Here is a 25,834-nt window from a genome sequence, read left to right as displayed (position 1 = left end):
GGCGGCAGCAGTCGGGACGCTTATGTTCCGTTTTAGGGACAGTTCACTCCCCTTGTCAGCATCCCGGTCTCCTGGCAAAGTCTGCGTCTCATCCCTCTTTGTCTCATTATTGGAGCTGGTTGTCAAGTTGGGTCAGAGAACAGGAATAACTGATGAGCAGCACCTCCCTCCCCTCTCTCTCCTCCTCTTCCTCTCCCGGGGTATCATTTGCCAGGTCCTGATGCAGAGCAGGAGGAGGACGAGGAGGAGGGCCGCTTGACAGAAGCGCAGAGTTTTAATGAGGGCTGGGACAGTGCAGTCATCTACTTATCTGTCACTCATACCCCTTTCATTGTTCCCCTCCCCCCTCCCCTGTGCAATACGGTGAGATAGGGGGAGCGGGCCGAGGGGGCGGAGTGGAGGACGGAGAGGGAGGAAGAATGGTTAGGGGGGTGGGGTGATGGGCGGAGAGATGCGGGGAGCAAGTGAGGCACATCACTTATTTATGGGTGATAAAATGTTCTGCCCTCCTGTCTCATTCTCCCTTTCTCTCTATTATTTTATTTTTTACTTCAACTGAATTCAGGAAGGTGAATACTCAAATGTCTGATATCTCAAGAACCCAGTTTTCATTAGAAGCTAATCTAATACATGAGGCAGCGGAGGAGGAGGAGCTGAGGTTTAGTTACAGTGTGGCATCAATTTGACATTTATTGTGTGTGTGTGTGCACCTATTAGCATTCCCCTTGTGCACCGTTCCGTCTGTGTGTGTGTTATTAATAAAACATACAGTATATATAAAAGGGACCGTACTATTAATTGAATCCATATAAATAACTTAATTTATAGCTGCGTATTCATATCAACCAACCATTTTTAGAGCTGTAAGGCATTTAAATGGGGAATTAAAAAATAAATAATGAAAAGGACAAAACAGTGGAAATAACAGCAAAACTGTTTAAACTTAAAAATCCAAATGTTAAAAAAATATTGAAATGTGTCACATTCTATCGTTTGTAGATTCTGTGTGTGTTTTCCTCTTTGAATGCCAGTGCAGATCAATATGCTGCCCAGTGGTGATTTGATCAATCTTACAGCATTAGCACCAACATTAAGCTTGAGAAGAAGGTGCGTGGCTTTGTGAGTGTGTTTGCTGTGTGCTGCCTCGTGTGCAGACTTGGAGAGCATCGAATCCTGTTGTGCAACTGAATGTGTGCTCAGGTGTCAGCGGACAATCAGCCAGTCGGTGTGTTTCCTCATATGTGTGCAGAAGTAGACTCAGGGTGTGCGTGTGTATGTGTGCGTGTGTGTGAGGTTGAGGTTACATATAGGGTGAAGGGTGATGCACTTGACAGCTGTGCTCTGTTGTGGCAGGTGTGTTGGAGCTGTATATGTATGATTACAACACGCCCTTGCCTGCAGCAGGATTGTTGGCCTGCTTTGAGTTTGTGTGAGTGTGTGTGTGTGTGTGTGTTTAATGCATGGGGAACTGTCAGCTGTTGTGCAGCTGTTGTTTGTGTGCTTTATCCAGTGGCTAGTGGCTTGAGGTACTGTCCGAGAGTGGGAGTGAGAGTGGGCACTATCTCTGATTCACACACAGTTTCTTACCCATTATTTACTAAACTATCTTCCTTCAGATATATTTTATTTAAAAACATTAACTGTAATGATTCAATGGGATAGTTCACCCAAAAATGAAAATTCACTCTATCTACTCACCATTATGGCGATGGAGGGGTGGGTGACTTGTTTTAGTCCACTAAACACTTTTGGAGTCTCAGGGGTAAACAGTGTTGCAGCCAAATCCAACACAATTTAGGTAACTAGTGACTCCTTCTTCAGACTTAATAAAACAGAAAAAAAAACATGAAATCCCTCCATACTGCTCCTGTGGTGTCATAGACATTTAGGTTAAAAACAGGACGATGACGCCATTTCGATTCGAATTACGTTTTGTTGTTTTATTATGTCTGAAGAATCGGTCACCATTTAAATCAATATATCAACACTGTTTACCCCTTAAACTCCAAAAGTGTTTTGTGGACTCAAACACTTCACCCACCCCTCCATCGGCACAGTGGTGAGTAGATAAAGAGTGAATTTCCATATTTGGGTGAACTAACTAAAGGAGAAATTCATCCTAAACACTTAAGATTTTAGTGTCAGTCCCTGGAATTTAAAGAAAGGGGCTTCGTAGATGAATCGTTTTGCAGAATTAAATAAAAATACATATACTAGTGAGTATTCTTTCTCTATAGCTCAGGCCTTTGATAAACATTATTGATGTAAATCCCAGTACATTTACAGCTTGTGTTTCTGTCCCATCAGTTCAGCAGTGCATGTGAGAGGTGGCCGGCATGGCAACACTCAAGTATTACACACACACACACACACACACACACACACACACACAGTCACACTGACAGGAACATGGACATATACAGCATAATGCATACAGAGCAGTTATTCGTCAACCATGCAGAATGCTAACCTTCATCTGATAAGGCCTTTGAAATCTGTGCCAAAACTGCAATCCAGGGTAACAAACACACACACACACACACATCAAAGACAAAGATCCATGGCTGATGTTTATTGATCCTCAGATCTATTTCTGCGGTTGGAAATGGTCGTAACATAAACCAGCCCTCTGCCAAGTTTGAGCTGCAGGGAAACAGGCGACATTAAAACAATGTATATGAGTGAAATGAGCAGAGACGGGAAGGGTGTGTGCAGGTGAGCCGTACCAGTGGAGCTGTGTGTGTGTGTGTGTATGAACATGTCAGCTCATAATTAAAGGGCATTTCAGAATCCCACTGTGGAGAATAGCTGTATCCGAGTGAGAATACAAAGTGCTTCAGCTGTTGCCATAGTAACTTTGGGCCATAGAGTGACACATGTCAGAAGTGTCTTTACTGAAGTACAGCACTTTAAAACTTTTTTTTAAACTTTAAACTTCAGAGAGAAGATTTACTTTTACTCCACAACATTTCAGAGAACCATATTTTTACTGCACTGCCTTTCTCCATAAGTGGCACTTTTTAAAAGTAGAACAGTTTTGCCTACGTGACAATTAGTTCTGCTACTTGTGCCTCTGTTGTCTGCCACATGGACCAGCTCCTGCGTCGCTGTGGGCCAGATGAAGCTGACAGAATGTGAGCACAGTGTCTCAGTGAGCGCAGAGGGAGCGTGTTGCAGCAGAGAACTCAGACAGACACCGTCAAAATCTCCAGTCAGCTGTCATTGAGACTTATTGCTCAGGCACCGGAAAATCCACCAGCTTTGTCTCCTCTGGAGTTCAGTTTGGAGACACAATGTTTCTCCTTCTGTTTTAAATAACTGTAACTTTCTAAAATCGTCTTTATATCAACACTTACAAATCAACTGGATGGATGAACAGCATATGCATGTTAAAAAATGCTTGTTTTTATATCTAGAGAGTTCAAACATATACTCTTAGTATTTTTGTTTGAAATCATACTGTTTATAAAGATGGACGACGCATCTCTACTTCCTCCCGCTGTCCAGAAATGAAGCTAAAAGATCCCAGATACAAACGTTGACATTTTGTGCATGGACTGGTGAGTCTGCCTGGTGGTAATGGGGGATTGAACCGTGGTAACAGGGTCCCGTTGATACACGCTTTCGACCAATCACGAGTAGGTCTCAGCTGTCAATCATGACGGTTCACCCCGTCTTCATAATTTTGAATAACAAACTAAAGCCAAACTTACACTTGAACGAACAACTGCCTAAAATGACAGGAACCATCTTTAAGAAAAATGTATTTGACCTGTACTTTGACTTTTTAGTTTGGTGCCAGCCATAAACATGGAGGAGGCAGGGTTTATGAGCTTTACTGCAGCCAGCCACCAGGTGGCTTCGGCTTCACTTTTCGGAGCGGTCATGTCGTCCATCTTTATTTACAGTCTATGTTTGGGAACTAGGCCACTTCTCTTATAGCTGTGTTATGCGTCTTTTGATGAATGTTTTATAGCCAAGAGTGTTGACTATAGATTTACCAATATGCATAAGCATATTCACAATTGTGTTATTGTTTTTAGTAGTTAAAAACATAACTAATCTTTCCCCAGTGTATTTCATGTTGTATGTTAGGGAGTTGAGATATTGTGCTGCTGATTTCGTGTTTCAGGCCACAATAGGCAACATTATGTAGCGACCGGCAATGAATCTGCCCATTTTTCTCCTGTTTGTCGCTACAGTGGATTTAACAATGAACCTAAGCTGCTTTGACAATGCCTCTCCCCAATGGATCAGAGTTTAGTGACGAGCTGACTGGAACACGTGGACATCCCCGGCTGTCGTACTGACCTAACGCCACCAGGACCAGGTCAGAGAGAAGCTTTTCTGTTATTTAATGAGCCAAAATAAAAGAGAGACTCAGCATCAGCCATATTTGTGAAGAGCCACCCTCTGGTAAAGATGCTGCTCATACTTGACTACACTCACTGTGCTGCATGGTACTTTTCAATCATCAGTCAATTGTATTAAAGCTGAGATGAATAATCAGGCAATGTGTGCTCCCACAGATCAGCAGTTCTAACCCCTCTCTTAATGTACTGAAATTAATGAGGCCATCTTTTTCTTTTACAGATAATAAAACTTGGAAATTTGGTCACAACCCAAAAGCACTGTGGCAAAAAAATAAATTCACCTCATATATTTGATCGGTAAACGCTGTAATGGGAGATTTTATCCTCATTTAAAGAGGTTAAATTGCGATGCACTCGCTGTCACGAGCAGAAATATAGGACATGGAAGTAAAGAATGAAATTTATAAAACACGTCGTTATAAATATAGATTTTTACTCTGCAAAGGAGGATATGTTTTTATCACTGTTTGTTTTGTTAATTAGCAGCAGTACACAACAACTACCAGACGGATACGACACTTGGTGAAAGATGATTTAAAAGTCAAAACACTAAGGATTCAATTTTGGAGCAGATCCAGATCAGACTAATATCTATAAGTGTGTGGAATTTGGTGCAGCTTGATTAGATCTACTGCCTTTCAAGAAGTGTGCTCTCTACTGAGTTCCATTCTAGTTATCCATTACATATACAGTGTACAGAAAATGACTGGAATTTAAAGCTAAATTATGCACAAAGCAAATATAAAGCTCCAAAATGTCACAGAAATCAGTGCAAACTCCTCCTATACAACAATGTTTTACTTGGTGATCACTGCTTCGATTTCAACCCGCGTCCCCATGTTGCTGCTTATGCTACAGACTGGAGCATCTGCTCTGGACACATCTGTCACCTCCACACCAAGGTCACACAGACACTGTACCATAAAACCCTTATACCCAATAAAAGTTGTGTAAAGGTTCACAAACTCCCACTCAGCACACAGCAGATGGATGTGCTTTATGAGTCAGAAAATAAGAAGCAGCGGCACCTGCTCTCAGCGGCATTAACTGTTGGTGGGATTGTTGCGCGTTGATTTGCTGACTGGTCACGTGACGCTTTCAGGGGTTTAAACAGTGCGGCACTGTGGGATACAATGAATCGTATTCCCCCGGAAGAGGCGAGCTACTCCAACACCATCACAGTCCAGAGGAGGTGAAGCGATGGGTTTGTTGTTTCCCTCTCGTCGCCCTCCCCTCACAGTTGACATTCCCGTCGCAATAACAACGCCCAACTGAGGCACTCGAGGCTTTAAAGAGAGCTAAAAAAAAAAAAATCCCTGATAATGCACCATCATTTATTTAAGCTTCCTCTGATGAAAGCATCCCTGCCCTCCTCGTCTTGGAGCCTCCTCCCTCAGTCCCGTCTCCTCGTTAGCACAAAGCTGCCGTCAAGTGCAACACACAGGTGGTGAGTGCATTCCTCGCGTTGCCATGGCAGCACCCGGCATGACCAAGTTGTCTGGTTGTTTGTCCCTACGTACGTCCCAAATTGTCAAGAACACACTGTGGTCATAAATTTATTTAGGTGATTTTGATTTCTTCTTCTAGTCTTTTAAATTACAACCTATCTACTTCACTGTGTCCTATGAAAACTTGCACTTAACTTAAGTCACCATGTGGATACATACATTTTACTTTAATAGGCAAAAATTTTTTTTATTTGTGTGATTTCAAAAAGGGAGATAAAATGAAAACAAGCTGATGCGTCCACTACGTGTACAAAGTTTTCACATTTATGTCACATAGGAAAACCGTTTTGAAAATACAAACAACTGGAAATGGAGAGATTCTTGTGAAACATTTAATAAAACTGTACGAATGTAAACTGCACCATTCAGCTGAAACAACATCATCCGGAAACTCTTCAAGCACAGGTGCAGTAAATCCATGCATCATATACAGTATAAAACACCGGGTGTCATTTGATATTAGAAAAAAACAGTTCTTCTATAAGCGAATGTCTTAAAACGCAGTTAATTACACTGCTCAGACTGAGAGGAGAGGCGAGAACACCCGAACCCGTCGTGATGCTCCTTCCTCCCACAGCGTGTGTAGCTGCCGCCACGCTGAGCGGTCACGTGACTGTGTGGAAGAAGTAGCAGCTCTGCAGAGTGAGTCCGTCTGGTACAAAAATCTGTGGCGTCTCTTAAAAGTGACCAGAGAGTGTGTGAGTGAGAATCAGCCACCTCTCTCTCTGCCTACTGCTTCTGCTGCTTCTTCTTTGCTGGCTTAATGGGGATGATCTCCTCCTCCTCGTCATCTTCACTCTCCTCCTCGGACAGATCAGAGTCGTCAACCTCTGAGGCTGCACAGGAACAGAAGACAAAGTTAAGCCCCCTAAAATTTAATGGAACTGCAACAAGTCCATCATGTTCATTTGGACAAAGTTATTAAACTGTTGAGCAAACATATAAACTGATGATTCCTGTTGATTAATCCACATTGTCTCAGCTACAGTTTGTGGCTCTATTTGTTAGGCCCCGGTCACACTTTTCGCAAATATATCAGGGGTGAACCTCCCGTTCACTTTCAACCTCTGTGAGCGACAAGGCAAATAAAACATTTGCTTCCTGTGGAGTTTAACTTTGATGAACTTTGACCAATGATATTCTCTTCCATTCGCGTAGGTGTGACCGTGCCCTCGCCGGACAGCAGCTGGAAAAAGCCTGCGCCCTATGAAATCACTTTTAAACCCTCTAGATACATATTTTTATCAAATAGCACACACTCATAAATATCAGTCACCTAAACATGCCTGTTTTTTTCCCCATCGAGTTCCATGAATAATTGTGAGAAATCTGTAAAATTGTCAAAAGATTCTCTCCCACAATTTCCTTGATCTTCCCTTGGAAGTTCTGTGGAAATCTGTTCTTTAGTTTTTGCGTAATACTGCTGACAAACATACAAACCAATCAACCAAGGGACCAAGAGGTGAAAACATAACCTCCTTGGCAGAGGCAACAACTGTCTTCGTGTGAATCTGAGTTAAAGATCAGTGAGGCCGCTTCATTTAATCTGCCCCATCAAGTGACTGCATGTTAGTGACGGTTGTTAGTGACGGTTGCACACGTTCATTCCAACCAGCAGTGGGTTTAAAAGAACAGGTCTGGTCCTGATCACGGAGCTTTTCCCTGCAGTGATAACTGCATATTTCACACAGCTTCAGTCGACTTTAAAAAACTCATTCGCCTCAAACGTGTCAACGGTCTTCAATTTCATTTCAAGGTGAATCTGACATTTTATTTCCCTCAGATATGTTTAACTTTTTATGCCGTCGGGTCAAATCCAAGGGAAACTGAATAAAGAAGAAAAGTTTTTCAATATTTCAGATTCTGAAGAATCACAGCAGTTGCTTAGCGACTGCTTTCTCATCCACATGCAAAGGATTGATTTATCTGCTGATGATTTTCTTGATTTATTGATTGACCAAATTATTTTTTATGTTGTTGGACCAGTGTTACATAGTGAATTTAAGAGGTATTACCTTCATTTATTAGAATGTTTGTTGGTTGGTTTGTTTGTCAACAGGATTACAGAAAAACTATAGCACGGATTACTACGAATTTTAGTGGGAGGATGTGATATGGGTCAAAAAGGAAGGATCACATTTTGCATCATGGTGCAGCTTGACTAAGAAGTTAGATGCAAAAACCGAGATATTGGCAGTGTGGTGCATTAGTGGTTTGAAAGTACTGGGAGAGTTGAAATGATTTTTGTTACCAATAAGGTGCAGCCCGCTGACACTAACCGGCCCTGACCCGGCCTTGAGTCGGATCGTCACTGGGGCTTTGAGCTCAAACTCCCCCAGACTCACCTGAGGAGAAGAGGAAAGATAAAACAAGGAGATGTAAAACTCAGGCCTCTGCTGCCTCATCTGATCTGTAGAATTTAAGCACAACAGTGCACGGTACCATGGGTAGACAGCTGATGTGGAGGTTGGCGATGGGCACTGAGGTGGTCTTTCCCTGGTGGTTCATGGCCGTCACCTCCACCACGTTGCTCTCCTCCTTGGCGCCTTCTCCCAGACAAATCTGCGGGAATCAGATGAATTTAGATTAAGGTGTTTTAAAACGGTCGTTCTCCGCATCAGAGTACGACCCTGTTCAGACCTGGTGTCTACATCCATCCTGAGAGAGCCAATCACAAGTGGACAGTCAGTCTGTTCACACCCAGTGTTAAAATGTGTCCAGAATGAGTTGCATGTGTGACTTGTCCCCTAAACACCTGAACTCATCACGAAACAGAACTTTGATTCAGTTGAGATGTGAAAAGGCTTAAGATCAGTCGTTGTGGTCCAGGATGTGACTGGTGTGAGAAATATAAATGGCCCCTCTCTGTGACATGTGGCCCCTGATTTAAAAAAATCCTACATCCGCCACTGCTCCATGCTGTTACCACATCAAAAATTAGGACACAAAACTGCAATTAATGGATCTGAGGAGTGTGATCGCCTCAGTTAACTGTGATGTGGACTTCTTGTCGCACGCCTTCAGGTACATACCGTTCTGAGCTCGAGGAAGTGCTCCAGGTCTTCCTCTTCGTCCGCCTGGAAAGTGTAGAAAGGGACTTTGGAGGACAACTCGCAGGCTGCAACACAAACACCACAACCAGGGTTAAACACCTCACACTTTCTTTTCCTTCACGTGAATCCGTGCAGTGTTTCACAGCCTGGAACACACAGGCTCGTGTCTTCTGTTACCACGGGGCTCCGGAGGGAACCCACGTGTGCCCGCACGGAGCGGTGGAACGCTGAATGAAAACGTGTCTTACTGAACAGGAAGCTCTCCAGCTTGGATTGGCCTCGCAGGTCGTGGTCGGAGCACTCTTCGTGACAAGACATTTTGTTGAGCCGATGGAATAAAAGTGTGTTTAACTGGAAACACGTTTCAGCCGAATGAGCTCCTCACGAAAAATAACAAGCGCGTCGCAGAGTGTGATCCGGGCTGACGCGTCATCACCGTGCGACCGACGCTCGCTCATGTATGTTGTTTCCGACCATGGATCAAAACTATTATATTAGATATTAATTACTAAATAACTTTTGGAGGACATTATATTAATTGCTTTTCTTTGTTTTATCATGATTCGTTTTTATTTTGTTTAATATTGACAATTATATTCATTACAATTTATTCTTTTCTTTATTCTTATATATAATGTATTTTATTTACGTCATATTTCGTTATTATGCCTTAAGTTTCTATTTTTATTCACTTGCTTTTAAGCATTTTATTGTTGATTAAATTATTTAAAAATATATAGAATTATTATATCATGATATATTAGTCGTGTTATATTATATAATCTTCTATTACTACAACTTCAGTATTGCCGAAGACCTGAGGATCCTCTGGCCCAGCTGAAGAATATCTGTGTGCACAGGCGTAACCTTTGCTTTCTTTGTCAAAACTAAAAACAAGTAGTAGATTTAAAACACCTTGTGAAGCGACACAGAAAACACAAAGCAGCAAAGTAACATATCATGGTTTATTACTTTTTAATCTTATGTATCTTACATACAAATTTTACATTGGTAAACTGACACTTTTATGATACCCCAAACTCAGGAAAGGAAAATGTACAATTGGAGCCCTTTCTCTCAGTCACAGCCCATTTTCTATCAAACCTGGTTGCCAGAGGAGAAAGCTCGAGCATCGGCAAAGACTGCAAAATTTAAAACAAGAATGAACGTTCTGCTGTCGTTTAAGGAGACGAACATCAGATCTGTAATTGAGTTTCACATCTTCCAGAAAAGAAAAAAAAGAGAAGCCAGTTAGGACGGATGTACAAAACATTGTGATGTAACAAGTTCCTTCAAGAAAAACAAAATGTCAGCCACAGTCCCTATAAGGATATACAAAATAATAACACTTTATGATTGACAGTGTCAACAGACTGTCTATATTCTACAGTATTATGCTCTTAGAGGTGAATGGCATGCTTCTTCCTCTTTGTAGCGTAAGATGAGGTCAATCTAATGCCACAGCAAATCCAATACACCTCATGCACATGATGAATGTACACAGTATAAAACATCACATTGGCAGGCAGCTACTTAAGAGCAACTGATGATCCTCAGGTAACCAACAGAACACTCCTATCTATAGTCAAAGTGCTTTTTTAATTTAATCAACTATATAAGATTTACAAAAAACAAAATGGGAAATGAGTCAGAATATGAAACATTCAACGGACACGTCTTAGAAGGCCCAGGAATTTCTGCTTCATACTCCCATAGCTACATTTCAACAGTGCGGGAGCCAGTGCCACTTTGGTGACAAGATTTAAGAACCTCGGTGAGGGTTGCGCTCGCCGAGGCTCGACTGAGGACATTCATTTGAGAATGTGCGATGTTGGAAACAAAGCAGGGAGGGAAGACGGATGACACACAACAGTGTAAACTGATCATAAATGATAATTAATGGTGATCTAGAAACTGCAGATTTAGTGGTTATGAAGACGTGAGCTGCTTTAGGACAGTAGGAGCTTAAAGCTTCTGTATTTTTTAAATTCCTTTTATTATTTAACCTGATGTAAGTAAACTGTGGAAAATGTTTTTTAATAGATTAAAATATCAGGATTTTGGTCACACTGGGTACTGCTATCAGGAAATGTCGATTTTCTCAAGCAGAAGAGGAACGCAGATGAACTAAATATACAAGTAAACAAGTAAATCTTAACTACTTACACTTATGAAAGACAAAACTTAAAAATTGTACATATAGTAAATGCATAATTTTACATTAGTTAACGAGACTATGCTCGTCAGAGCTTCCTCTGCCAGTATAAACCTTGTCAGTCAGCTTAGGTTTACTGGAGGATGTCTGTGACCGAGTTTGGGATCTGGTGAGACAAAACTAAGACAAGTGACTGTCAGTGTCGGGCTGTGTCTCTTGAATTTGAGCAACAACAAGCCTGATGTCCAAACTAAACCTTGTGTTTGACAGCCCTCCACAGAAGACACCGGAGGTCTGCAATATAAACCGAAAATCCAAAGGCAATGAACCAAAAGGCAATAATAGCTCAAAGGGGAAATAAGCAATAAACAGCTGAATGATAAAATACAAAAACTATTGGCCGAAAGCAAAGCGCTGAACAAAAACAGGCCGAGAACCAGGTCTGTAAACTTGTAGAAGCTTTTATATTGTTTTCCAAATGTCTACTACTACTAGAAAGCAAATTCAGAGGGTGTCCCAGCTGAGTATTTCACAGTCTCAACAAATACTTTACTGGTCTGTAACGATTTTTTATCACAAACCCCCAAAACTACAAGTCTCCACCCTTCATGTGTGCAGACTCTGCATCACCATGTTTGGTTAGAAATAAGCCACTAATAGGCTTTGCTGGAGGAATTGGAAATATCATGATGTGTTGATGAAAGAAGGCAAAGTCTCACATAGCACCTCACATTCTGTATAAAGGTGTCCTACTTATATCGACAGCTGTGCTATTCTCTGCGTCAAAGCTGGGAAAGCAGGACGTGGGGGTAGTGAGACACTACCTGAGATACAGGCTGCCCTCATTTCACAGCTCTGCCTCCATTTCAGATACAGACTCTTTGCGTCCGAGCACACGGGCGATATCCATGTAATGGCGACTAGATGAAATCAGAAAAAAAGGCTTACAGTTATCGCCTTCTGCCTCCTGGAGGTCTATGAGAGGTGAGACCCCAGAAATCTATGCTAGAGCCCCACTCTTCTATGTCGGCTCAAATCAACTGACTACAGATCACTCCTCAACCTTTTGGCTTCTTTTCTGCTGAATCCAGCATCTGAGGGCAGCACAGGGGAATTTGTGTGCGACTGCTGTGCTTCTGTACACAAATCCTAAAAAGAGGTCTCCCGGGGATCGCCCAGATGGTAATGTAGTATAAAATCATCATGGAAGTTTTTCTCACGAAGGTAGCAAACATGTTTCAGCCACGTTGACTTGCTCTCTCTGTCTTTTACTGGAGCAGGGTGACTCTTCATAAGCTGCGTCCCATGATGATGATGTCTTTGGGAAAGCCCTCCATTTTAGCCACTTCAAAGCATCCCAGCTTACTATAGAAGTCCAACATTCTCTTGTCAGTCTGGCGGACCTGACAGAAAGCACCCTGGGACCCTGGGAGTCGAACAAAAGAAAACAAGTCAGACAAAAACAAGTTTGGGCAAACATGGTGTTCAGCTGACAATAATCTCCTGTGTCCCTGACCAGTAATGAACCTGTGCCAATGTCACAGGGAAGAGAAGGTTATTTTCGTCCGTGCTTTGAAGGTTTCGGGTTCATTTTTGTACTTTGCTTTCAATTACTTGCTCCATGAACATTATTTATTATTTCTATGGGATAAATTGTTGCCCAAATATAATGTTATGCTATGTTTATGTTTTTACTGCATGTTAAATGTAGCCATTGAGACACATAATTAGCATTTTCAGTTCATTGGGTTCATGATACAAACAGAATGTCTAAACATATGGTCTTAAATAGAAGCTTCTTACCATAACATGGATTAACTATGTGCTATGAAAACTCAGCTCAGTAAAAGGCTTGTTGTTTTGGACTCTGGTCTCATTTTCACGGTTCAACTAGATAAAGATCTGTGAGCTTCTTTTAAACTTCAGCTGCAGTGACACTGAGTAAACGTTTTGGGGTTAAATTTAATATTTTTAAACCGTGTTCCTAATGAAACTAATACAATATGTTCTTTCTGTAGTTAATACAAGTAACACCACAGACCATTGTTGTCAAAACTTCAGACACCTACCATTGGCTTTAAGAGAAGATAGAAGACACGCCATCATGCTTTTGGCCACACTGGGGTCTGTCACCTTGGCGTGAATGTCAACCTTGATGAGAGAGGGGAAGTTGGAGAGGAAAGAGTCTGGAAGACCCTCCTCCTCTTCGTGGAAACTCAACATCATCTTCTGCAGCGACATCAGAGAGAATAAAGGTGGTTAAGTCAAATTCAACAATAGGAGACACTGCACCTGGAGTGGATTAACGATACTAGGAGAGATGGATTGAGATCCTACCTCGGCCTCTGTGAGGTCCTTCTGGCAGTCAGGTTTGTGGTATTTATCTTGCATGAAGGGAATCCAGTTCAACTGGCATGTCTTGATAAAGGGCTGGACATCCACTGTACCGAGAGCGTAGCCACAGATCCCTTCATCGTCCTCGAGCACAAAGCCGTAGTCTGAACTCAGGCTCAGGAGACCTCCCACTAACCTGTGAGGAAACAGTAAAGCTGCTTTCAGACATGCACTCTGTATTTGGGTGTTTGTGTGAGTGAGGCCAATGTCAGAGTGAGGCGCTCCGCCTGGCCTCCTATCGTAATGTCAGTAGAAGTCGAGGAGGAGTCGATGTGAGAACAAAGCATCGAAGAGAACAAAGAATCCTGCTGGATTCCCCACAAGCGAGCGGGGGGGTTGATTATGCTTCTAACAGGTGACAGACGCAAAAATGAAAAACAAAAACAAAAACAAAACAAATATCTCCTGGTTGAAAAGCGGTGACACACACACACACACCCACACACACCCAGATGTCAAGAGTTTGTGTTGATAAGAGCCGACAATGGTGTCTGTCTGTTGTCAAGTAAATCACGTGATCTCCGCAGCGGAGCTAATACGTCGCTTCCTGCCTCTGTCTGCTGCATCCGGCTGCACCACCTCTCGCCTGAATAATGCGGACGATTTGTTGCCGTTTTTAAACACGCCTGTGCAGAAAATCTCCCACTGTGTTGTTCATGTGTGAAAAGCACACTGCGGGTAAACTCCGTAGCCAATCCTCTTTTCAGACAGGACATTTCTGAAAAGAGAATTGTCAGCCATGTTGATTTGTATTCAGTAGTTGGTCATGGCTGATTTTAAACAAATACATCTCCATGTGTTACCTGTCTCCTATGAGGTCTGGATCGTCATCCGAGAAAGGAGCCTCCTCCGTCCCTTCAGAGTACATTTCTTTACAGATTTTATAAACAGCACCCTGTCAAAAAAAAAAAAAAACGACCAATATAGCCGTTATTGTGGTGGACGAGTTGAACCAAAAAATGTCAAAGAGAAACTCAATATGCATAAAGAAACCGTTAAAAGTAAACATTCTGAAGCTGTCTTTACATTCAGCACATATATTCATTAACTGCAGTGGCGGATAACATTGTGGGACTCAGCATTCCCAGCTTTAACTAGGCCAGGCCTGCTGGGAATACTTGTAACTAGCCAACATAATTTCCGCTGCCATACATTCATAAACATTATTAATGTGCAGTAATTGTTGGCACTTAAGGACGAAATACCTCAAGGTGCATGAGGACATGCCTAAAATGCACAAACATCTTACCTCATCTTTGGGAAAGTAGGGCCTTAAGGAATAGATTTTGGAGGTTGGTATTGAAGGTGGTGGTTGGTAGAAAAGATCGTTTGCCCCATCTATTGGCAACAATCTCTGTGGGCATCAAAAGAAACAGGTTCAGTTTCACTGAGACCAGGTGGGGGGCTGCTTGGGCTGAATGCCTCACTGTGCATTTGCTGCAGCTGAGCCACTGTCAAACCAAAAGGAACTATAGAAGAGAGCAAAGCACTCTGGAGCGGCATGTATTAAAACAAAAAAAATCATAATTATGTAAACTGATGTTCCTTGTTGATCTGACAGTAGACAACGAGAGCAAACATCACGTCTTTCTCAATTTGCTAAAGGAACATAGCACAACAAGTACAGACATTATTGGCTTTTCAAATATAATAAGACAAGGGTGGTATTTTGGTCTGACTAAGGTTTTACTGGCTGAAGGAGATGCTTCTTTTCCTTTTGTAAGGCATCGCAATATTTCGCTGCGCGGGACCCTCCTGTTGAGAAAAATAATGATGCTGGCGCAGAGAGGCAGAGAGAACTCCAGGAAAAAAACCAGAGGGGCAAATTAAATGTGAGCTAACTGAGTCATTCAGTAGCAGATCAGTTGCTATCATGAGTGTTGCTACTCTCCAAGTATGGAGGTTTGACTTTGAGACTGGACAGCTGCGTTTGATCATGGAGTTTTCCCGTTGCAAACAGGCTTGCGTACTCGCTGGCGCTGCGATGCTGGCGCGTGCGCTTGCAAAGGGTTGGCTTGGTAAATTGTGAGCTGTGCTTTCCTGCAAAGAAATGAGATGTCATGAAAATAAAAACCTAGCCATGCTCGCTTGCGCTGCGTGCGCTAGGGAAAAGCAGCATCTCCTTGGGCAGTTGCTGAAAGAAACTGAAATGATGTCAATCAGAAAAGGCCAAACCGACTGTAACCTGTTTTTGTCAGGACGGGTATCAGGGCACCAATTCCCCTCACACTCACTGACAATATCCCAAAGTAAAACAAGGACATGAATGTGTTTGGAGAACAAGTGAAAGGGAAGGAACCTCGTTGTTATGAAGCCCGACCCGTTCTTATCAGCTCACCTTCGACAGACCAAAGCCCTTCATACCTCCGCACATATTACCATCGCCTTCTTTGCCCACAACACTCTTTTTTCCATAGCTGTACATTCAGTGCATTAGATACCTGGAACTCTCCTGCTAGACCTCCCCTAAAGGCCCAGGGCTCTTGGTCTCCTCTAAGGAATTGTGCTGAGGACTGACTACGACACCCTGTTAGGAGCAGAGCCAAGCGGACATTGTTACCACAAGATGGGGCTCTCTGACACAGATGAAGGGAGCAGGGAGATGGGGTCATATGTGTCTAATAGCATGATCCATATAAATAAATCTATTTTGGTTTACTCATTAAAAAATAAAAAGGGCCTAATTTTGGAATTTTATTCAGAGGAAATATATTTGATAAAATAGGGGCTCCAGCAACTAAAGCTTACTTGTTTTCAAGGCGGAATCGGATTCGAGATATAAGTTATTTTTTAAAAACTCGACAAATTAAGACCTTCGCTGTGTCAATACAACTATTCAAACTGTTCCACAGAACGCGGTATGCAGGTCTTTAGAGATAAGTTCTTTCATGCACGCACACTCTCCAAAAACTGGAAAGAGAACAGAATTGAGTGCAGTTCAGCCCACTTGGTGTTATACTTATTTGATAAGATGACAGGCTTCATAAATATTATATTGACCTTCAGAAACAAAACCCACACTCCCTATAGACTACAAAGGTAAGCTTCAGCTGCCGTCACCCCACTGATCCTAGCACCCCGTGTGAAGTCACATTCTCATTTTATCTGCCTCGTCATATGACGGAGTCGTCGAACCAGGGAGACGGAGCGAGAGGGGATGATTGTGTGAGCAGTCCCTGAGTTAAAAGGCCTCTTGGCTTTCTGTTAAAAGCCACAGAGAAACCAAACATCATGGAATATGTAGAAGGGACAAAGCATATAAATAGCAGTATATATATAAAAGCACTCAGGGCTCATAGAGGTCGTATACAGTTTTGATGCTGCTCTAACCCTGGTTGACGAGGACTCCTGTCATGTGACCAGACACATGCAGCGCGCGGGCAGGACATCCACTGCCTCACATATGAACTTCACTATATCGCTAAAACAATTCCTCTGTCGACCTGACGCAGTCCAGCACGCAGATGCACCCACAGGAGGGAACTGTGAACTTGCTCACCCCAAAGTGAAAACCACAAAATGGACAAAAGAATGATCTCTAAGTGGTTTACATCCACCCGAACGATCTATTCAGTCGGCATTGTTTTAACACAATCACAGCTCTGCAGAAAACATGCAACTCTACCTGTTGCACGGTCCAATCCTGCATGTATGTGAACACACAGACTGTAGCTACACAGTCAGAAATATATCCCTGTGTAGTTTGAGGATCATGTGCCCCGATTAGATTTTAAAAGCCAAGTGTAAATTCCCTTGAGTATGTGCATCGGGCTGGTCTGCGCCATTTCTATGGGCCTACTGACAGAAACAAAAAAACAAGTTAGAGAGAAGCTGCCAAAGGGAGAAATTTGGGAGTTAACACTTCAAAGCTAAAAATCGCTGCCCAAAATGTGACTTCATCCGGAGGGCTGCTTCCTTTCCTCCAAATCAAATCTTTTTACATTTAAAGAAAAAAAATTATAAAATAAATTTGCTAACACAAACAAAAGGAAGGGACAACGCCTGCACTGTGCAGACATCGGCTACTGTCGATCCAATAGCAGTAGAAACTTGTACTGTGGATTCTTCCATCTGTACATGGTGAAGGGAGAAAACAGTAGAAAATAGTTATTAGTAAGTATTCTCAATACAATAACCAGGGAGGTTGTGACTAATTGCCGGCTGCACAGCTTCTATAAAGGGGAAAACATGTGGACTGATGCAAAAACCTGCTAATGGCAACAACAGAAGTCAGCAGTTAGGTACTTAACAATACTCCACTTGTTAATAAGAATATGACTTTTTATTTATACACTCAATTTACTGATGTTTTTATCCAGTAGTGTGGGTCTTTCATGTGGTTATGCCAGTGTGGGTATGCTGCCTGCTGTGTACTGTGAGCTACAGTCCTCAGCTTTACCATAGTTGGACAGAAACCTGTGAATGAAATTGGGTTACGGGGAGTAACCTACAGGCCATGCTGGTGCTTCGGACTAGTCAAAACAACACTCCAGGAATAAGATGGAGATGTGATCACAGGGCTGATTGTCACTCAAACTGCATCACTGTGCACCATCGAATAGAGGGAAAGAAAGAGGGAGGTGAAGGGAGAAGGAGAAAGTGAGAGACCCCGTTCAGACCTGGTATTAACACTCGTCCTGAGTGATCCAATCACAAGTGGTCAGCGCAAAGTAAAGGTGTGAATGCACCCAAAGGTGGTGGTCTGGGACGCATGTGGCCACATTCCTCTCACTGTGTGAACACAAATGCGTCCTGGGCCACATATGAAGGACAGCCGACTATAGCTGATGTCATCGGACCCTACGTTGATTTGATTGTAGCCACCGATACACTATCTACTGCTACCACTGACCAGCACTGCTTGATACTTTTCTTAAAATAAATCCAAATTTCTTCATAGATGTACACATTAATTCATTAATTCAGTCCCTTCTGACCCGGCTTTCTCTCTTTCTCACTCGCACCGACACACAAACATTTTCCTGGGACACATCGGGAAAAAAAACTGGATAAAAACAACATTATTTGGTGTTTGAGAACACAAATGTATGTGTTTATTTGAATATAGAGCGGGGGAAGTGAGATTTGATCACAACGCTGTCCACTTGTGATTGGATCTCTAGGGAAAGATGTCAATACCACGTCTGAACAAGGAAACAATATCCTTGTTTTTATAAGGTGATGGATCACATCCTGATACAGTTTGAGCGAATGATTCAGCAGATATTATTTAAATTATTCCACAGCCTCATTTTAGAGAAAACTTAGTGAGGCAACAACACAATATATATATATATATATATATATATACACTATATATATATATATGGATATATTACAGTCTCCTGTAATATATCCATATGGATTGTGTTAAAACCAGCTGAAAAGACAAATTCAGACACTTCAGTTTATGCACCAGAATGGCCTTCCACAGTCAGTCAGTCAACTTGCTTTCCAAGCTCGCGTGCGCACTAGGGCATGGAGGAGGGGGGCGCCCCCCCTGGCGCCCATCCCCACAGACAGAGGGATGGAAGCAAGTGTTGTCTGTGTGGGAATGCAGCAGTGATGTTACTGGATACACAGCAAGCAGCAGTAACCCTGCTGGGATGTTTGCCACAGAGACCCAGTTTAGATATCGCTAACATGGAGCAGCTTGTTATGGAGTGAATCAGGACGAGGCTGGCAGTGCAAGCGGCATTCAGTCAGACAAAAGAAAAAAGAAAAAGAAAAAACAATCGAAATGTTCTAAATAGAACCATAACTATTAAGGTAGCGATGCATTTGCCCGTAGGTGTCTATTAGCCACTACTTGGATTCTCACCCTGTTGGCCAAAATCACTAACAGCCGTATTTCTCTACGTCTTTCATCTGTAGTATTATCATCCGTTAACAGACTGTGCAACATGTGCGTGTTATTAATTTGCCTTGCATTACTACATAGCACTGGACTGCAACACAATCCATGCAGCTAAATAATCAATCATAAGTGTTTTCCTTTTTAATAATTTGAAATGTCTTTAAAAATATGATTGTGAGTAAGTATGTTTTTAAAATTGTAAAAGTCAGGATTCCCTGACTTAAGATCAGACTACTGCTATGCTACTGTGTTCTAAAAGTAAGCACTTTATGGTTGACCTCATACATACCTAACCACTGGACAAAAGACTTGACCATAGAAATGATGCTCTTGATGTCCCAGATGTAAGGGTAGAGGTCGTACAGGATGGTGTGGTTGGCGGAATTGGACAGACGTGTGAACATCTGGATGACGGAGCAGCACATCTCCTCAAACGTCTCTGCTCTTGTCTGCCATTCTTCTACCTGTCACACAGCGATTGGAAATGTAAACAGATAATGTTGACAAAAGCACAACACTAACTCATTTTGGTTTGTAATATTTGTTTTTGTACAGCAGACATTTTCACAAAAAGCACAGGTGTGCCATAGTTCGGTTTTATTTAAGTAGGCCAGGTTGTGATGACAATTGTGACGTGACATCTATAATTTTATTGTTAACATCTGAACTTCTGACTTTGACCAGCAAATATATCTTTAGAGAAAGGGCTCTATAAGGGAAGCATAGAACACCATGATCTGTGGTGCCAGCACACTCCATCTCCTGTCATAACCACACCACCCAATGGGCAGTATGGGTAGTACACATCCACCATTTTGTTTTCAGCAAACATCACAAGCAAGTTCAGTTAATGATGAACTAGTCTTCACAGATAAGACTCCCGCCTCTTACTCAGTTCAAGTGTTAACATCAACGTATTAACCCACCTTTTCACTTTCCGTCCCCTTACAGTTCACACTGACGACGCTGCTGTTGGCTCGCAGCCAGTCGAACTCCTTCAACATCTGCATGGCCTTGGATCCGTGTTCGTAAGGCAAGTAGAAGAGCTCTGCCAGCAAGCTCAGGTCCTCAATTGTGAGGGGCTCTGCTGTGAACAAGGGCGTCTCGTTGGGCCCAGGCACAAACACATCCTGAGGACACATGCAGTCAGCGTTAATATAACTTTGTAGGGAATTCTAACTTGATTTTGTCTTCAATTTCAGACAAGTGAAGAAAAAAAGAAACTCACAAATGGTAGTGGCACCTGTTTGAGCTGGTCGTCTGTCTGCATAGGGGCAATATCACTTCCACAGTCTTCCTGGAGAGACTCTTCAGGGGATTTTGACTCTGACAGACTCTCCTTGTCTGTATCCATGGGCTTCAGGTCCTCGGCCATCTTGTCGGCCAAAATAGGACCAACATGCTTCTCCTCAGCGTCTGCTTCAGCTTCTGGCTCCGGCTCATCCTGCTTCTCAACCACCATCTCCATGGGCTCCTCATCTGAGTCCTTCTTCTCCACCTCCACCTGCACAAGTGAAGTTGAAAAATAATTGTAAAACCAAATACAGACGTTGTCCTCCCCAATAAACAAATCTGTGAAGATAGGAAGTGAATTTAAAATCACAAAGCTAAAAACAAGCACAAGAACTTGATCAGAGAGAATGAAATCCTTTTAACTTCATGAATGAGACTTAATCCACATAAACAAGAAGCCTTATTCATAAAGGAAGCTTGCAAGTATATGGGTAATACAAGCGCTACAGTTTTCTAATGGTAACAATAATCCTCCTTACTTCCTCTTCATCCTGAGGTCTTTTGGCCAAGGGATGTGAGAGCGAATCCAGACAGAGAGGCGGCATGGCTGGAGACATGATGGGTTGCTGGAACACAGTTGTGACTGTAGTGGAGGAACAGAGAGACGGCGCAGCCATGGAGGACACGTCTATAACTGTGCTTTTGGCACCACTCTGAGGCACCTGTCTGCCTGAAGGAGACAGAGAACAAATTCACTGCATTGTTCTCTTCAGTCCAACAAATAGATATATATATCAAATTTGAGGCTACAAGCATATTTCAACTTGTACAGCTAGACAAAGGCATTGAGTATATAATATAATAATGAGACTGCTCATACTGTTGTATTGATGAGGCACACCAAATTCCCCGAGCCATTCTGTTAGAGCCAGTTTAAGAGCGAGCTGTGGACTGTAGAGCATGTCTGTCTCCAGTTCTTCATCGCTGCCTTCATTCTCTAACTTGATCTGGATGGACACTGTGCTGTCCTCACTGTCAGCTGGTGAACGGCAAGATGGAGAAACAAACACAGAAATGATGAATGACCTGCATTCCAACATATGAACACCACACAGAGACATCACACTTTAGTACATGTATGGGCTCATACTTACTCATGACCACATCCTTGCGCACCCCGTTCATGTTAGACTTGTACCAGGTGGCCAGCGTGTGGATCGCTATAAAGTTGGACTCGAACTCGCAGTTGGGATTGGTGAGTACTCCTTTCAGTCTGGGGATGAGCTCTGTGGAGCGGCCCTTGTATGGACCCAAGAAAAGCCTCTTCTGGTCATAGTCATTGGCGTGAATGTTGTCCCAGATCACTGGGGCCCTTTTGAGGATTTTTGACACCTCCTCAATTGATTCCACTGTGATATCTTTGGACACAACCTTGGGGCCTTCGGAAAACAAAACATATCTCAGTTAGACATTTTATCTACTTCAGTAATGTGTGTTACGGTTTGCTCAACAGAAGTAATGGTGTTAGTCAGCTGACAGGAAACTGTGTTTAGCCTGGTCTATATGCCCCCATCAGATCATGGTTAATAAAAGTGTTTACAGTAGCTTTTTGGAATGTACTGCAATAGAGAAAAGAGAGAAGACGTCAAAGGAGGTGGTGTGTATACTAATTGATCTGATGAGAAGGACGATGAGTTTTGTTGAGTGCATTTCTAGGAATGCTGTATGGTACACGGCTAAGCCATACCTATGGTGTTCATTCAGTGAAGAAGTACAAACTGCCCCCCAGACTCACCTGTCCACAGGACATCAATACCAGGCAGTAGCTTCTCTCCTACTGTGTGGAGGTAGGGGGATTGAGGGACATTTGGGTAGCAGAAAGTTCCACAGTATTCTGTATTCCGAGGCACAAAAGCAAACAAAGCATGAATAAACACGTGGATCAAAACAGGTTTTTGACATAAGTGCAGGATTTAGAGCTAAATTGTGAAGTACCTGTGGGACAGAATAGAAAGGATTCGGGCTCTCCCAGGTACTGGTAGATTTCGTTGGTAATGGAAACCTGAGCGTGTGCAAATGAGCTGAACACTTCTTTGTCAGCGGGGCACATGTTGTGGTCGATATCATCGAAAAGTAAGGCAAATGACTTGCAGCCAAAGTGAGTAACCTGCGGAGGGGAAGGGGAAGGGAAAGGGTAAGATACACTGAACTCTTGAGGTTATTAAGAAGAGTTGTTACACATGTTGCATTACCTGATCAAGCTTCCTTTTGAGAGCAGTAACCTCTTTCTGACTGGAGAAGGTGATGTCCAGTCCAGGAGAAATGGCATAGATGAACTCTATCCCATGCTCCTTAGCAGCACCAATTAAAGTCATGAGTTGCTCTACAAGACAGTTGGGGAGAGTCACTCACTCAGTGCCTTCTTGTGCTTTAACCTATCTTAAAGTTTTATGTCACATTTTAAAATATGGAATATACTGACTGTTCTTTAACTTAAGATAACCAGGCAGTTTTTTTTTTTTTCTTTGCCACACAACAGCTGATGCAAAGATTGTTGTGATGTGAACACCCACCTGCTTCTTCCACTGAGTACAGCTCTCTCCAGAACATCCTGTGTTTGTAGTCATCTTTGGGTGCATATAGGTATGTGTTCAGTCCCCATTTCTGCTGCCTGTGAAATGCATTGTTGAAGAAGCAAATATAACAACTCAAAACATCTACATATAACATCATTAATTTCAACATCACTGCATCACTCAATAAGGCCAACATGTTTCACCATACCTTCTGAACAACTCTTTCCTCTGTTCCATCGTCCATGGTCGACCATAAAAGCCTGCATCAGGAAACAATACATTCAGTATTATATGCAGTATACAGTGCTGACAATCAACAACCATTTCCTGTGCATACTGAGCTGTTTTAGTGCTATAACTAACACTTTGACCCTAGGTTTGGGCTGGAGGTGTCATATGGTGACATGGTATTTTTACTTATTTAAAAAAAAAACTTTAAATGTATGACAAACGACCATAATAAGCTTCACTCTACCTCTGTAACAACTTGTCTGCACTTGTCACTTTGGTTTTACACTTACTACTTGGGCTTTCCCATTAGCATCCTCACACTCATATGTATATAGTATCGTATTTGACTTATATTGAGATCTATTTAATTTTCTACCATGGCATTGCTCCTATTGCTGAGCTGACCTGTTCCTCTCATCCAACACTTTTCATTGTACATGGGACAGATAAAATTGGCACATGACTAGAGAAGATATTTTTTAGTCCTTGTTTTAAACCTGACCCAAAGCCATACATACAAACTAATTAGAAAAATGACATTGGCAAATACAAACTATTCTTTGTGTTAATGCAGATGTTACCTAAAAATGTTTGGTGTTTTTATTTGTCTCCTGATATCTGCCCACCTTAAATATGAATTCAATGTAAAAACTACCGATTATAATTTGCATGCACAATTTACTTGACAGAATTGCAGTGGGTATCTATAATTGTCACAATAATCATTTCATTTAGCTGTAAAGACAGAGTTTTGCGCCTGAGTGAAGGTTGTGGTTTCAAACTCTTCTATATGAGCAGAGAATGAGAAACACTTAATAAACAGCTAAATACTTTACTAATTAATCATAGAATTGCTATTGATGTAAATTAGAATGTATTGATCTACTGCCCCTTTATCATTAATGTGCTTTTACACAGGATACTTGCAGCTGAATCCAATGATCACCATCCTTTCCCACAGGATCACTGCAGTGTCTCGTTGCCTTATGGCTGCAGAACATGAACCTTTGTTTGCATTAGCTCGACACTGTCACATTTACCTTCCACGACCCCGCTTATGAATTTCCTGTGGCCCGTGGACTCGACTCCGATGCCGGACTCCTCCACCGGGCCGGGGGCCTCGGCGCAAGCCTCTCCGGAGACAGGGCTGGGGCTCGGCTCCGCGTCCACCGGAGGCGCCTCCAGCGTCGTCTCTTTCTGCACCATTGCTTTCGAACACGCTCGGTGTGAAGCCACCGAATTGCACAGAGACAACGGAGCTGTGTTTTGAACGGCGGGTGAAGCCGGACACAACCTGGAGGAGATAAATCGCGTCGCTGTCTGCTCGGCGTTAGCTCGCGTGCGGTATCGGCGAGTCTATCTAAAAATGTCCAAACTTTAGCGGCTGCTTCTGGGAAACGCGAACAGAATTGCAGTGAGCGAGCGCGTGGCAAAACATGTCGTAGTTAATATTTCGAGAAAAAGTAAACGCTGGTAGTTTCCCCTGCGATCATCGTCTCCTCGGGCTCCTAGGTTCGTCCTGTCGCGTCTTCCTGTTTACACCCAGTGCGCATGCGCAGGAGACCAGCTCAAACCAGTCAGAACTGGACCCGCGTGACAAAACACTACAAAGATGTCAGCGCGCGTAAAAGATGGACAACACCGCCAGACAGAGCTCCACATGTCAGCCTCTGGGTAAAGTTAGGAGAAATACAAACACGTGTTTTCATAACCATATATAAGCTGCAAACAGCTGATTGATCTCTTATCCTATATGACAGCATTTACACCTGTATACAGCCTGGATAAGGAAGGAGACATGCGATTAAAACACTAAAGAGTAGAAAAACTTTGGTTTATTTCCGGTAAATAAGATTAATAATATGCGTTAACTTAAAGACATACTAATGCTTGTTCATTCATTTGATTTTCTTGCAGCACCTCAGATAACTCGCTGCTCAGTGGTTCTGTGTTGAACATCTCCTTTGCTTTCTAATATCTTGGGATTCTAGTCCATGTTAGTTATGCAGCCGAGCTCCAGCCCCACATTCAACAGAGGGGAGGAGCTTCGCCTCTGTTGTTGTGACCCGGGTCTTTGTCTCTCTGTCAGAAAGGTGGGCATGCTGTGTTCTCAACAACCAGGAAGTATATACAGTTATACTTGGGCAGGATTCCTCCATACCTTCCAGTAAAGTGATCAGCTGCCCAGTAGAAAGTCAGTGTGCTTCGGTGGATGGAAGCTGGTGCTTTGTTTGGCTCCTCACAGCAGGAGAGCAAAGGTGAAATAATGAGTGCATTCCTTTTAGGTGAGCTACTCACAGCCACCTGGAATTTTTGCATGTCAGCCAACCGTCATCGCATACTGGAACACTCAGAAAAACAAGCTATTGTCCATGAAATGCGCTTCACTTGTACCAGCATTGTATTTTATTACCAGCATTTTACTTGTATTTTTGCTATTTCACACATTTCAAG

At 42.6% G+C, this 25,834-nt stretch overlaps 2 protein-coding genes across 3 annotated transcripts; both read right to left on the bottom strand.

The window, feature by feature from the left end:
* Positions 1-6,279: 6,279 nt before the first annotated feature.
* Positions 6,280-9,378, bottom strand: npm3 (nucleophosmin/nucleoplasmin, 3). The gene is made up of 5 exons (XM_034608501.1): positions 9,183-9,378; positions 8,914-8,999; positions 8,324-8,443; positions 8,133-8,226; positions 6,280-6,717 (listed from the first exon to the last, which is right to left on the bottom strand). Exons 1-5 carry the CDS (start codon positions 9,250-9,252, stop codon positions 6,611-6,613), a joined length of 477 nt encoding a protein of 158 aa, XP_034464392.1. The 5' UTR covers positions 9,253-9,378; the 3' UTR covers positions 6,280-6,610.
* A 1,916-nt stretch (positions 9,379-11,294) lies between these two features.
* On the bottom strand, positions 11,295-24,965 carry oga (O-GlcNAcase). Of its 2 annotated transcripts, none has more exons than XM_034608485.1 (18): positions 24,421-24,924; positions 23,358-23,409; positions 23,147-23,244; positions 22,826-22,956; positions 22,569-22,740; positions 22,369-22,467; positions 21,728-22,012; positions 21,454-21,612; positions 21,113-21,303; positions 20,584-20,844; positions 20,267-20,470; positions 19,630-19,804; positions 15,925-16,010; positions 14,733-14,837; positions 14,287-14,378; positions 13,427-13,619; positions 13,159-13,318; positions 11,295-12,515 (listed from the first exon to the last, which is right to left on the bottom strand). In XM_034608485.1, the coding sequence occupies exons 1-18, from the start codon at positions 24,584-24,586 to the stop codon at positions 12,379-12,381; spliced, it is 2,766 nt and encodes a 921-aa protein (XP_034464376.1). In that variant the 5' UTR covers positions 24,587-24,924; the 3' UTR covers positions 11,295-12,378. The 2 variants fall into 2 exon arrangements, with proteins under 2 accessions (XP_034464376.1, XP_034464375.1); XM_034608484.1 differs by having other exon boundaries at positions 11,297-12,515; positions 20,569-20,844; positions 24,421-24,965.
* Positions 24,966-25,834: the final 869 nt, after the last annotated feature.

The sequence above is a fragment of the Hippoglossus hippoglossus genome, chromosome 15, assembly GCF_009819705.1.
Source record: "Hippoglossus hippoglossus isolate fHipHip1 chromosome 15, fHipHip1.pri, whole genome shotgun sequence".
Lineage (NCBI taxonomy): Eukaryota > Metazoa > Chordata > Actinopteri > Pleuronectiformes > Pleuronectidae > Hippoglossus > Hippoglossus hippoglossus.
The sequence above is the reverse complement of the archived record's forward strand: the minus strand, read 5'-3'. Positions and strand labels throughout refer to the sequence as shown.

Excerpts from the sequence above, each read along its gene's own strand:
- npm3 (XM_034608501.1), bottom strand. The coding sequence starts at position 9,252 with ATGTCTTGTCACGAAGAGTGCTCCGACCACGACCTGCGAGGCCAATCC. Across the intron at positions 8,444-8,913 it reads ACTTCCTCGAGCTCAGAACG|ATTTGTCTGGGAGAAGGCGC; the intron begins GTATGTACCTGA and ends TGATTCCCGCAG. Across the intron at positions 8,227-8,323 it reads ACATCAGCTGTCTACCCATG|GTGAGTCTGGGGGAGTTTGA; the intron begins GTACCGTGCACT and ends TCTTCTCCTCAG.
- oga (XM_034608484.1), bottom strand. The coding sequence starts at position 24,586 with ATGGTGCAGAAAGAGACGACGCTGGAGGCGCCTCCGGTGGACGCGGAG. Across the intron at positions 21,304-21,453 it reads TGTGCCTCATCAATACAACA|GCAGACAGGTGCCTCAGAGT; the intron begins GTATGAGCAGTC and ends TGTCTCCTTCAG. Across the intron at positions 19,805-20,266 it reads AGGGGACGGAAAGTGAAAAG|GTAGAAGAATGGCAGACAAG; the intron begins GTGGGTTAATAC and ends GCTGTGTGACAG.